This window comes from Rhipicephalus sanguineus, chromosome 8 (genome assembly GCF_013339695.2).
Source record: "Rhipicephalus sanguineus isolate Rsan-2018 chromosome 8, BIME_Rsan_1.4, whole genome shotgun sequence".
NCBI lineage: Eukaryota > Metazoa > Arthropoda > Arachnida > Ixodida > Ixodidae > Rhipicephalus > Rhipicephalus sanguineus.
This window is the reverse complement of record NC_051183.1, coordinates 18,441,388-18,455,349: the sequence shown is the minus strand read 5'-3', so window position 1 is coordinate 18,455,349 and position 13,962 is coordinate 18,441,388. Positions and strand designations below refer to the sequence as shown.

General features: G+C 49.3%; 1 protein-coding gene across 3 annotated transcripts in view; it reads right to left on the bottom strand.

The window, feature by feature from the left end:
* Nucleotides 1–13,962, bottom strand: part of LOC119401505 (AT-rich interactive domain-containing protein 2) — a 73,946-nt gene that overhangs the window by 8,987 nt on the left and 50,997 nt on the right. The window contains exons 12-17 of one of the 3 annotated variants that reach the window (XM_037668371.2): nucleotides 9,743–9,990; nucleotides 7,027–8,079; nucleotides 6,170–6,984; nucleotides 3,365–4,654; nucleotides 2,843–2,981; nucleotides 38–223 (exon numbers count right to left, since the gene is read on the bottom strand). In XM_037668371.2, the coding sequence (XP_037524299.1) occupies nucleotides 38–223; nucleotides 2,843–2,981; nucleotides 3,365–4,654; nucleotides 6,170–6,984; nucleotides 7,027–8,079; nucleotides 9,743–9,990 (3,731 nt within the window). Of the gene's footprint in view, nucleotides 1–37; nucleotides 224–2,842; nucleotides 2,982–3,364; nucleotides 4,655–6,169; nucleotides 8,080–9,742; nucleotides 9,991–13,962 lie in introns of all 3 variants that reach the window. The other 2 variants (XM_049418778.1, XM_037668370.2) reach the window with 2 other exon arrangements.

Below are 13,962 nucleotides of genomic sequence, written 5' to 3'. Positions count from 1 at the left end.
AGTTAATATACAGTAGACTCAAATCAACTCCACTGACCGAGGCGTCGCGGTGGTTGTAGTAGGCCAGGGCATGTCTCCGGATGGCAAGCAAGGCGGCGTCTGGCGCGTAGCCAGGGTGTGGGGGCGGCTGCGCTGGTGGCGGCAAGGATGCCTTGCCAAACTGCGAGATCTGCTGCCGCCGAACTGCCTGGATTTGTAGCACCTGCTCGTTGCAGTGACGATCCTGTGCACCAAACATAATGACTTGTCATCAACCCTTCCCATGGTGAACAGTACACAGCGCTTTGTGCAAGGTACTTTGTGCAGGGCGCTTTGTGCAAAGCCCTTTGTGCAAAGCACTTTGTGCACAAGCACTTTGTGGCAAAGCACTTTGTGCAAAGCACTTTGTGCACTCACATTTGTGCACAGCCCATCGTGCACAGCCCACTGGCATCCACGACAACACCTATGACAATTTCTGATTGAATTAAACTTTTCTGGACACGTCATCTTCTTTAGATAGCTACCATATTTACTCACATACTACCTCGAACTGGCTAATGTTAGATAACTGTTTGCTAAACCACGAGGGCCACAGTTGGCTAGCTGCTGTTACAACAGCAACACTGCAGTGATTCAATCTCAAGCTAACGATTCAGTTGTCTACCAAAATTTTTGAATTTTAGAGCACTTACTACTTGCCCCTAGAATGCCAGAAGTTGACACTTAGCAGGTATTAAAGGGGTACTGACACATTTTTTGAAGGCGAGTTTACTCTGCCATACAAATTTCCTGTATACAGAGACGGCTCTGAGCAAGTGCAAAGCTCAGCAAATGCTGATAAGATATTTTATTTTGATATTAAAGTCAATTTTGCCATGGCGCACCTACTGGCATCGACACTAGCTTGGCGTCAGGCTACAGTACTAATTCTGATGACTTTATACAGCAGTCTGGCTGGTTGTGATGACGTCACATACCAAAACTTCCAAAATGGCCGCTTGTGCATCACCAACAGAGCTTAGCACGTGACGAGAAGCTCATACTGTGTTGTGACATCAGGGTACAGTAGGAACCGAAATTAATTAGCTTTTAATAATACAGTAAAAGCTCGTTAATTCGACACCCGTTAATTCGGAAATTCGGATAATTCGGACGGCTCTATTGGTCCCGGCCAAAGTGCATGTTAATCTATGGGACCAAACCTTCGTTAATTCGTCAGAATTGGGCTCCGCACCGCTTAATTCGGACAAATGCTGACGGCTGCCGCTACACAAAAGTGTGGTAAAGCATCACTGGCACCACTGGAGCGAAACCGAAACCCGAGTGACATCGCCATCGTCATCAACTAGTGGGGGCGATCACAGCGTCACCGAACGTCGGCGTCTTCTTTCTTCGCTCCAATGCGCCTCCGACGCCATTTTCCCTTGTGTTGTGTCGGCGCCGTCTCTTCTTGCGGAGTTCTCTTTTTTTTTTTCCCCGTTGTGACCGTGTTTACATGTGAGGCCCGAGCATGCGGCAGTAGCTGACGATGGCATCGATGATTTATCAGCCGAGTCCACCGACGATGACTGTCCGACCTTTGATGCTGTCCTTCCCACAAATATGACCCTTCAGGACTACATCGCGATTGATGATTGTGTCGCCACGACTGGTCTCCTGCCCGATCAAGAAATTATTAATGATGTCGTGACCTCATCGCACCTCACGGGAAGTCTCGGAGGCGCTTTTGATATTAGAGGACGTTTGCCTGAGCACTTGCAACAGTTTGCGTGCTGTTGGCCATTTGGAAGAGTTAAGAAAAATTGTAATGTCAGCCGGAATCTGCGCGAAAACGCAGACGACCATTACAAAATACTTCAGCAAATAAAGGTATGCTTCTGCAACTTGATTTTAATGTTGTTTTTCCTGTTTATTCGTTAATTCGGCATTCGGTTAATTCGGACATTTTTTCCGGTCCCGTGAAATCCGAATTAACGAGCTTTTACTGTATACTGTAATTAGTTTTCAGGGTGCACTCACGCTTAGCAGTACATTTTCTAGACTCTTGAGGGCTTGGCCTTTCATTTGACAAAACTACAACTGAATATCTTCGTGTCAATACCCCTTAAAGGGACACTAAAGAGCAAAACGATTTTTCTGGCATTAGTAAAGTAGTCTTCCACAATACCAAAAACACCACGCTTGCTGCAAGAAGACACTTAATAAGCAAGAAAACGCGCAAGAAGAAAATACAGGTGGCGACGCCACCTTGGAATTCCTGCACCATTTGCCGTGACGTCACTTATTTTTGACGGCGCCTGCTTGGGCATACGTAGTTCCTAACCGGTCAAATCGAAGTACATTGTCCTCTGAGGGGGCCAGAGACTTGACATAATGAGTTTGTGGAAATTTCGTCGGGCCAGTGGCGCCAAAATACGTTAAATGCTCTTTGAAGTCTTTTACGTCACGAATTACAAAAGTTCGGCACGAAATTTAAAAATGAAACTTTGAACTTGGTTTTCTCCTCTAATAATAAACCTATGGTAGTGAAATAAACTACACAAGAGTTCTCCGAGCATACTTTATCAACCTAAACCAATTCATTGTTTCTCTTTAGTGTCCCTTTAAGATATCTTCAGAGCCCATTAACACAGGTTTTGACGTTCCTTTTATCCCCGAAAATATCGGCAACTAATCACCACAGAAAGGCAAGCAGCTGGCCAAGTGAGCGATCAGCACAGCTCACCTGTAATCATATTCGTAGCACAAAAACAAGACGCAGACACAAGTACGGAACACATAAACAGGACGGGCGCAAACTACCTAAATACACAAGACGAGCGCTAACCAACTAGCCCGCATCACCGCCTTGACAGCTCACCTGCAGGTGCGTGAACAGCGAGAGCCTGCGTCGCTTCATGTCGTCGCACGAGTCCCACTGACACTGGACATCGTTGTCGGCCTCCGGTATGTGCACCTTGCAGGCGTGGTAGAATACTGCACTCGGTGTCGAGAATGTCCTGTGTGGAACAAAAAAAAGCGTTATGTTGATAATTTCTGGGGTATGCTTACTCATGTACCCGACTATAGTACATGAGTAAACATGCTTCTTTGCAGCAGAACAGTGCTAAAAACGCAACAGTGAACACACAGGGCAAAGTGCTGGCTATCAACTGATAGTCAGTTAATAGTTAGTCAACAGTGAACTGATAGTGAGTTGATAGTCAGCGCTGCATCCTCGGTGTTCACTGTCCCGTTTTTAGCGCTGTTCTGTCACAATGTTCATGAAACAACTAAGCCCACCTGAGAACCCTTGAGCATGCCTCTATTTACAAGACACTGCTGTCATGCCACAGACTCGCTAGAGTTGAGCTAACTAGGCCAAGAGGAGAAGGGCACTCACCGATCACACCCTTTCCACTCGCAATGGTAGACTAATTTTGCTGCCTTGTGATGGTGATGGTGGTGGTGGTGGTGGTGGGCGGCTGCGGACGACGTCGCCACTGGCGCCTTCTTCTCCCCATCAACCACTACAGTCTTAGACGCTGTTGCGACGGGTTTCACTTCCGCGGGCTGCGTAGACACCGGGGTCGTCGTCCCTGCCGCCACGGTTGCCGTCGCACTCGTCGTCGACGCGGCACTTACTGCCGCCACCGTAGTGACAACAGTTTTTGAGGAGTCCATCGTGCTCAAGAGTTTCACCAGATTGGGCTGCGGAACTGCCGCTGCTGACGTCGTAACAACCCGCAGCACCTGCGGTGTTGCCGACGGGGCCAGCAACGTCTGTGGCTGCGTCTTCGGCTGCACTAGCGCTTGGTGGGTGCAGCCGAGCTGGACCACGCTGCCACCCTGCTGCTGAGTTGTACTGTGCTGTGTCACGTTTTGTTGGATCACGCTTTGCTGGACCACGACATGCTGCGCTCCTCCTCCCTCGGTCCGCGCCATCACGACGACCGACTGCTGCTGCAGAGAGGCAGGTGCGATAGATGCGGGCGGCGACCCCTGCCTCTCGGTGGCGTCGCCCGCTTGGAATGTCGACTCGCTCGAATCTTCCAGCCGGAGCCGCTTTGCGCAGCCTCCGCCTCCATCCGGCTCCGCCGTCCGCTTCAATGCCGGCGAAGCGGCGACGTCGACGCCGGAGCGCGAGATCACTTTCGACGCGCTCTCCATCGACCCCACGATGTCCTGAATCGGCGACAGGTCTGACGATGTCATCGTCTTTGCCAGGGTGCCCGTGCCATTGGTCACCGCCACATTGACATCTTCCGATATCGCCATTGGGGTGGAGCCATCGGCGTGCTGTGCCATCTCGTCTTCCGCGCTTCCGTTCTGCATTGTCGCAGAATCCATAGCCAGCGGCACTTTACCCTTGTCTAAAAGGCCGTTGAGGAGCGGCGAGCTCTTGTACACTACGCTCTCGACGGGTTTCGTTTCAGCAGCCATTCCAGAGGTGGTGGTTGTGCTCGGAAGAATGGCAATGCACTTGTGGGCTGTCGTGGTCGTCGCGGGGGTCGAGTTGGCGGTTGCACCATTTTCTCCAACGTGGTTGTGGACAGGGTGATCCGCGGCTGTTGCAGACACCTGCTGTTGCGTGGAAGGAGGCAGTTCTTGCTTGTACTCGGGAGGCATCGACACCTCCATGACGATGTCTCGCTGGAAGCCATTGGGCCGGGTGGACACTATGAGTGGTCCCCTGAAGAAACAAAAAGCACACCACACTCGCACTCTAAACTTGAAAACTTAATAAATAAGTGAAATCTGGGTTTTTATGTGCCTTAATTGCGACTTGATATGAGGCATGCCTGTAGGAGGGTGGAGGGGACTCCAGAATATCTTTATTGGCCCTTGAAGGAAAGAAGATGACTTTTAAGGGCTCGTTTTTGTTTATTAGACATAGGGATGGGCGAATATTAGGGCGTTTCGAATATTCAAACGAATATTACAGCATTCGAATTCGCTTCGATACGAATATAGATTATTTGAAATTTCGAAGTATTCGAATTTAACGAATACGGTATATGTATACATTTGACAGCACATAACCCCTTGTAAAGGTGGTTTCACTGCTGCGTTTGGTTGCTGTGCCGTGAAACAACCCATCCAGGGAAAATCTGCACTGCCGCGAAGCCACACTTCAAGGTTAAATGTACTTATTTTTTAAAGTGTAAAAGCGTGTTATATGGGCTTATATGTGCTAATTATAGTAATTTTTAAATTGTAATGTATTGCACCACTTATAACTTATACCCTACTGCTATTCAAATCCTGATACTATTCAAGGCTGCCTCATTTCAAAGCAAAAAAGTGACATACATTCATACCTAGCTCCAATCCTTAAAAATATTGTGCAAGGGTCATGACAAAAATGCTCATTTTTCTTAATAATATGCAGTAAATACTATTCGATTCGAAATTATTCGACCAAATCACTTGCTACGAACCTCAAATTCACTATCCGCCCATTCCTAATTATACACAATATTAATGAGAACTTAACAGACAATAATGCCAAGGAAAGTATAGGGGACGTTATTTGTAATAATTGGGCTATAAAGGTGAAGAAAGTAAAGTGGACGAAAAGATAACTTGCCGCCGGCAGGGACCGAACCTGTGACCATCGAATAACGCGTCTGATTTTGAATGTACTGTACACAGGGATTTAAATAGGACAATTTAGGGCTAAGTAATGCCCATGTTTTTGTTTGTGCTGACTTGAGTTCGAGTCATATAGGCGTAATTTCGACTCGAATGCGTATATGAGAGCCAACATTATCTTTAGAGACCAGATTCGTCACGACATGACGTGGTTATCTCAAGCAATTGCACATAGAAGTCGTTATACTAAAAAATTTTATGTTGCATTTGAATCCGTGAGTACTGTACATTTCAATCCAAGCATATGAACATTTTTGTATTCCACCCCTTAAATGTTTAGTCACAATGAATAGGAATCAAACCTGTGACCTTAAGGTCAGAAGCAGGAAACTATTCACCTATTTCAAAAATATTTAACTAAGTGCATTCCGCAATGGCACAGAAAAGTGTGAACAAGTCAAAGATGCTGAGTAAACTATAAATCAATGCTGAAAGACCAAGTGATCGCAATACTGTATCTGCATGAATGTGATGACATTATTTTGGGGTCAAATTACCAGCCTCAATATCATATCCACAGCCAAGCTTTGTACACACACAGCCACTCCCTCACCTGGCACCAGCATTGATGGCATTGGCTACGGCTTGGCTCCTTGCTAGAAGGGCGGCATTTACAGCACCGGCAGGCATTTTCCCTTGTGGTCGCACCACCAGCATTCCCGTTGTGATGCCCGTGGCCGAGTTGGGCACCATCACGATGGTGGCTCCCGGTGGCAAACCGCCACCAGAGGCCAGGCTCGCAGCTAGAGACGTGCCCTGCGCCATGACCGGGTTCGAAGGCAGTGCCGAACCCACAACCACCGCCGAGCCCCCGCCCAAGTTCGATGCCAGGTTCGGAGCCATTACAACGGTCTGGCCGGAGGCCAAATTAGATGTCACGTTGGTAGCCAGACTCGTGGGCAAAGTCTGAGTCAGGCCAACTGCAGACACCGACGACTGCACAGAACTCTGGGCAGAGGCAATGGCCGAGGCCAGAAGCGGTGTGGAAACCGGCGTCGAGAATGTGACTTGCAGAGGTGTCTGGACAGGCATTGATGTCTGGACCGAGACGGACGGCACCGAAATGGATGCCGGTACCTGACTCGTCGGTGCCATGGATACCACGACCTGCGCAGGTTGTCCTTGGACCACTGTCGCTGGCTGTGTAGACTGAATCAACACTGGACCCGCTGCCGTCTGAACTTGCGTGTGCAGCGGCGTCTGGCAGATTTGGGTCGGCACCTGAACCTGAACCTGGTGCTGCTGAACTTGAGTCTGCACGACCGGCGTTGCATGGACCTGCACCTGCTGCTGAAACTGTGCCTGCACGGCGGGGGTTCCCGCAACCTGAACCTGCTGCGTCTGCACCGACGAATTCGGAACCTGCACCTGAATTTGCTGCTGCTGAAAGGTTGAACTCGGAACTTGCACCTGAACCTGCTGCGGCTGAATGGCTGAAGTGGGAACCTGAACCTGAATGTGCTGCTGCGCTTGAACCATGGGCACCTGCACCTGAATCTGTCGCTGCTGTGCAGCCTGCACTGCAGCTGCTGGAAGTTGAACCTGCACTGGTGCAGACGAGGGTGTCACTTGGTTCGCACCCGTTGCAACTTGCGCCTGGAACGTCGTGGTTGGAACTTGCATCTGAACTGTCGAGGCTGGTACTTGCATCTGAATTTGTGCTTGCTGAGCCTGAGCAGCGGAGGTCGGAATCTGCACCTGGATCTGCTGCCCCTGTACCACCGAGTTCGGTACTTGCATCTGCACCTGTTGCACCTGAATCGCTGAACTAGGGGCTTGTACTTGTGTCTGCAGCATCTGGGCCACCGATGTTGGAACTTGCACTTGGACTTGCGCATGTGGAGTCTGAGCTGCCGAGGTTGGTACCTGCATCTGCACTTGAGCCTGCTGCGCCTGAACAACAGAAGTTGGGACCTGCCCCTGCACTTGTGCCTGCTGTGCCTGAGCTGCTGATGTTGGCACCTGGACCTGGATCTGAGGCTGCGCGTGAACGGTCGGAACCTGAACCTGAACGTGCGGCTGAACCCGCAGATGCAAAGCAGTCCCAAGACTCTGCACCTGGGTTTGAGGCTGGACAGAGTTGTGGGCCAAAACCTGTGGCTGCTGCTGGAGCTTGGCTTGAAGCGCAGACGTGAGACAGGTCGTCGTCTGCTGAGTGGTTTGGGCCGTCAGTGTGCCTGCGGTCACGGTTGAGGCGACTGAAGACGTGGTTGACACGAAGCTGAAAGACTGTGCTGTGACTGCGGGCTGGTGGTGGTGGTGTTGTGGTTGGTGGGAGCTGACTGCGGAGGCTGGGTTCACCTCCCGTCGAACTGGTTCGGGCGTTCTGGTCGGTGCAGCGCTGTTGGCCAATACGGGTGTCCCGGCTGTCACCGGTGTCGCCTCTGCATCCGCACTTGTCACCACCGTCGACTGCTGCTGCTGCTGCTGCATTTGCTGGTGCCGCTGAAGGTTGCGGGACACCTGTGAGGCCCGTAAGTGAGGAAAAGGGTGAGACCGGATGAAGTTCCATGCTACAGTTGGCTACAGCCTAATAAAAAATGTCAGCTCCACCCACAGCCATCGCTGTCCCTCCTACAAAGAATTCGCATAAATGCTCTGTCCAATTGCACTGACTCATTTTTGTGACGCTAAGCACTTCTCAAGCGTTTCAGATAGTTGACTTTCCCATACAGAAGAGCTTTGGTGGGGGCTAGTTGGAACATACTGTAGAAAAATTTTAGTGCTGCAAAGTTGAGGACAAGAAAAAATATGGACAACACAGACGAAGCATACAGACACACGTCCCATACAGACATGTTTCCCATACAGACACATGTTTATTCTAAAAAGACAGGGCGTGCAAACACGGACACAAGAAAGAAGTCAGGACACCACAAACGCTGCCACAAACGCACATGTTTATGTCGTGAACATTAGGTAAAAAACTTGAGTGTCCAGGTAACTTTCGTCAGGGATTCTGACGTTGCTGCTCAGCCAAACATAATGGTTGACGTAGTAAGGATGAACCTTTAACTCTGTGCAATATTCACATTAGCCGAGGAAAAGTACTTGCAGTTCAAGCGGAAACACGCTAGCACCACTGTATTTCACACATGAAGGGCAGGCAAATTGCGATTCTGTGGGCGGAGCTCCCATTTTTTTCTTAGGTCGTAACTCAGTATAGAACTGTCTATGCCATTCTAAAATTCTTTACAATTGGTGCTGGTCGGTCGCGATGATGTTGCTACAAGCTGGGTTGGCCTGGCACACCAGACCAGCAATTGCTCTGGCTCAATCGTCTTTCTTTGCAGCAGAGTTTGCAGTCTATCACTTAATCCATTTGCTAAGAGAAAAGTCAAAAGAAAGCTTGATATTACACTGCGCACAATCCACAGACCTTCTGGGAGGACCGTCTGTTGCACACGCCCGTGTGGAAACCCTCAATTTCTTATGCTGTACAGAAGCTCCCACCTTTCAGGATAGATGCACTTGCAGGGCCAGAGGAAATTTCTACACAACCTATTCCAATACCTACAGTGCATTACAGAAGTATAGCAACCACAACTTCAAAGCTCAACCAGTAGGCAATAGTTACCTATATTCGGTTACAAAATAAGAATAAATGGAAGCACCGCCCACAGCTGTCACTGCCCAGTCCAATGACCATTGACTACTTACATGACGTTGAGCGCCTCTCACATATTGGGTGATGGTGATTTCCCCAAACAGGCACATGTTGGTGTCGTGTTTTTGGTTGAAAACTTTAGCTTCCTGGTAAATTTCGGCAAAGATTCCAACTTCACTCCTCGGCCAAACATAATATTTCAACAAGGGACGATGAACTTTTAATTCATAATATGCGTTGTACTTACATTAGCAGAAGAAAAGTACTCATGGTTAAAACAGAAACCACCTAGCATGACTCCTCTTGTACAGATGAACGATAGGCATGCCACAGTTCTGGGGGCGGAGCTTGTATTTATTCCTAGGTTATAACCGACATTATATAATCACTCTTTATCGCTATACTAAATGGCTAAAGCAATATTCTTTCTAAAAACAGCCAACTGCTATGCTGAAACCATCAGTGCACTGTGTTACACCCCCAAAAGACCCTGTCAAACGAGCGAGCAAACCACCTCACCTTGTTGGCCAACAAGCTCTTGATGAGGTTGCTCGACCCGCCGGGCGGTGCACCGCCGGGTGGCGGAGGTGCCGGAGGCGTGCCCGCGACCGGCGGCGCCGTTGTGGCGGGTGAAGGAGGTGGGGAAACCTGGTTCCCTGGTGGTGTCAGAGCCCGGAGCGGTGCTGACAGCTGAGCCTTCAGGATCGGGCTGTGGCTAGACGCTGTGCCGCCGCTCGCAAGTGGCGTGCGCAGTGTCGTGGCCGCAGCTACGCGATGCCACAAGGAGCCACGTTAGCCATGCTCTACATCAACTCCTTCATGCAACGTATTATGGCACAACATTCTTAAAAGAGCGGCGACTATTTTTTATTTTTTTTAACTTGCATCGAATGAAGGTCCGGGACATCAAAGCGATAACAAACTACTGCTATGCCTCAGAGGGTCCTAATTTTTCCTACAAACACTTTTTCCCACAGGCTGTTAAGCTGAATTTAGTGCAAAAATTATCACGCGCAAAAAAAAGACGAATAGACAAAGACGAGCGCTACTACCAACTGTCTTTTTCCAATCTGCACCCCTCCGATATATAAAGCAAAATAACACACGTGTCACACCCTCAGCGTGACAGATATGCATGATTTCACATTACAGCTCAGAACACTTCTAACGTAACCTCTTACAGTGCAGTACCGGCTATAATGCGGTTTTTTCCGACTCCCGTTTACCCTCCCATAGAACTCCATGTATACGCATACCTCTTATTGTGCAGTTCCCCGAGATGGAAGACCAATTATAATGCGGCTGCCAGAACGTTCTCAGAGATGCGAGGGAGCGAGCGTGCTTTTCAGCGGAGATGTGCCAGCGGGGGAGAGAGCGGCGACGGCTTTATGAAGGAGGAGGGGACGCGGAACGAACGAACAAGGAGCGGGGGGAGAAAAAAAGGGATGGCGGTGGGAGGCAGCAGCCCTGCGCGGGTGCGTGGTGTGAGGAGGGGAAGCGGTTGCGTGGCCGATGGAGAAGCCTTTGCCCCCTTTTCTTCAGCCGCTTGACATGCGCGCTCCGCTACGTACGGGCGCTTGCGTCCGCATCAAGGGTGCGTTACCGCTGTTTGTCTCCATCGGGAAAATAGTTGCTTTGTTGTAAAGAGCAGATATCGCACGTGCAACCTCGATTCCCCCGCAAGTAACAATGCTTTGAGACGCGATTGAGCTTTCGCCTTTGCCACCAACAGGCGGACTTACAAGCTTGAAAGACTTTTTCAGGATAGTTGCCGCGGCTGTTCTCCCGACCGCGAACCTGAAACTTCGTTTCACGCGTGATGCCCTTGTCTCGCGAGTGCGATCTCTTCTACACCCGTAGGGCAAGCCTCTCGCGACGGCATGTCAAGTTGCAACGCGCATGCTAGACCTAACGAGCGCTAGCTGCCATGTTGGCGGCCACGGACTACAGAAGTTGCGGTTTGGTGCCGAGTCAATGAAACATTTTGCAGTTGTTGCATTTAGAAGGGGTGACTTACATATTTAAAGAAAATGCGTGCGTGCGTGTGAAACACTCAAGTGGTGGTTTGCGGTCACCACCATTCTTGACATCGCGCACGCGCAGTATGTTACCGCGGCGACTTCTCGTGACGGCGCAATTTTTCCAAGTTCATTATGTCGGCACCGCAGGTCCGCAGACGCTAACTGTTCAACATTTTCAAATGTAAGCAGATGCAAACTTACGTCCCAGTCACATGCCTCGATAGTCGGAATCGCGCGCCTGCCTGTTGGTCATGTTTTGCACACGTACAACCTTTCAAAAATGTTGATTTGGTTATAGTGCGGATATTTGCGACTCCGGCGACTTACGTTATAAGTGGTCTATGCTGTATACAGTATGCCCTTGTAAAATAGAACCTGAAGGGACCAGGAAAATGTGTTCCGTTTAACAGGAATTCCGTTTACTGAGGGTTCAACAGGATTGCAGAATACTACAAACCTGAAACCCATCCCATAGGAAGAAGGTGTGCCATTTAAGGGGAGACGCGGGTCTTGGAACGGTCAAAAATGGTCAAAAAATCGATTTTTCGCAAAGCTTAGTTTCGGGCGTGTGTACTTCTGAGCACCTACTCTCAAATTGCTAACGCTAAATTCGGTCGGGAAACGCGATAAAATCGGCTTCAAAGCACCCCGGCAGCACTAAAATGGCCCCAAAAGGACGAATTTGTTCGAACTTCCCGCGCGCGCCATGAGCGTTGCAGCGGGCCGAGCGCCGCCATCTTGGGCTAGATTTGAAGCTGTTTTCTTTGTGCACATTTTGCGCCATCTCAACATGCGTCGCTCAAAGCAGAACGGCCGCCGTCGCCGGGTTTTCTGAAGGTCGTTTCAGGCCACTGATGGGCTCTCACGCGGCGCGCTTTTCAAGCGCGCCTTTCCGAGTCTCCCATTGGCTGGCGCGACCGACACGTCATTTTTTTTTTCTTTGTGTTTGGTTCTCCGCCGTGGCTGTCCGTTTGTGTGCGCCTGCTTTTGCGATCGTGCGTGTTTCTCGACGGACCGTGTCTCTACTTTGTGCCGGTAGTTTTTCCACGCGATCGAGATGCCTGGAGACTCTCGTCTGAAACCATCGACGCAACGAGCTTTTGGAAGCCGTAAAAAAACGGGCTTGGAACAAGAAGGCGCCGGCTACAAGTGCACCGTCGGCAGCGGAGTTGGAGTCGCGGCCGGACCCTTTGGACCTGCCGGGAACTTCAACTGACGACACCGTGGGACCAAGTTCGACTAGCGAAACACTTCGGGTTGATGCCGCGTACTACTCAACGGCGGAGCAGGCGCAGCGAGTTGAGAGATCGGCGCAAACGAAGACCGTTCTGTCTGGAAAGTCGGCTACCCAGCGCAAGTTCGACCTTCTTGGAGTAAGCGCGGAGTGCCAGACCGGTGACGCCGGGACCGATTTTTTGCTCGTCGATATGAAAGTTTTGAATAACTTTTTTGCACAAGCGAAGTGCGACAAATGCGACGCAAAAAAGTATCAGCGTGAGGAAGGCAACGGACAAGGAGTACGGCCTTGCGGTAAGCTTATTTTTTCTTGCAGCAGTTGGATTTCGAGAAGAAGCAATTTTCTTCTCCGAGAGTGAGCGGAACTGCCACCATCACTCCCTTCGAAGTCAACATGAGGGCCATGAGGGGATACAGATGATAGGCAAAGGTGTTACTGCCCTTTCGGACTTTGTGCGTGTATGACCCTTTCGCACCGAGGCTTGCACCACAAGACGTTTCAGGGACACATAAAAAGTTTAGTGAAAGCCTCGAAAACACAGCGACTGAAAGTGAAGCTGCTAGTGTGGCAGTAATAAAAGAGCTGTATACAGACTTCCTTGAACCCCATAGGGAACATCGATGTTGTGTTCGACGGCTCATGGATGACGCGAGGTCGGAGCTCACACATAGGTGGGGCTGCATCATTGAGCTCTACACTGCCTTGTAATTGACCATGTTGTTTACTCAAACTTTTGTCTCGGCGTGCCCTGGGACCACAGCCTAGAAAAAGACTCTCTGCGTTTACGCAAGGCAAATGCAACTCATCTGAAGAGCACCAACACAAAAAAGACTCTTGCAAGGGAGACACAAAACGGGTGCACTGAGATTACAGTCCTGGACTACTTTGAAGGTATTCTCTCAAGCATAGCAACCTATTACCAGGGTAACATGCTGCCTAACATCTAGAAGGTTCTTCCTAAAGACTGAAAAGACATGAGCAGCCAGTCGCTGAGCCTCATACCCCATGGCTTTTCCAGAACCCCCAGCCGCTTGTCATGGTGGGGTTTTGATCATGCTTTGCACATTGGAAAATTTTTTTAGATATGATTCCTTGGGTGGAACAAGACACTTTCTGTTTTGTTTGAAGGGAAACAGATGGGAACATGTGAATAAAATTTATGGTTAAAGGTTCCTTTTAGAAATTTATACAGTGCGTGTCAATCTTCAAACGCGATTTTCTCAGCTTCACATTTTTTGCCACTTGACCAGCCTTACGGATCTTTTCATTATGTTTTTGTAAGGTAATTTTGATAAATTTTATACCGTTGAATTCGTAAGAAATAGGACTGTGGAGCTATGCTATTTTTTTGTGGCTAAGATGAACATATGAAATTTTGTGAACAATAATGTGAGCTAATTGCATTTCAAGATTACACAATGTCAATACAATTGAAAGTTCTTATATGATGATATATCTCAGTGACAATATAAATAGCATAG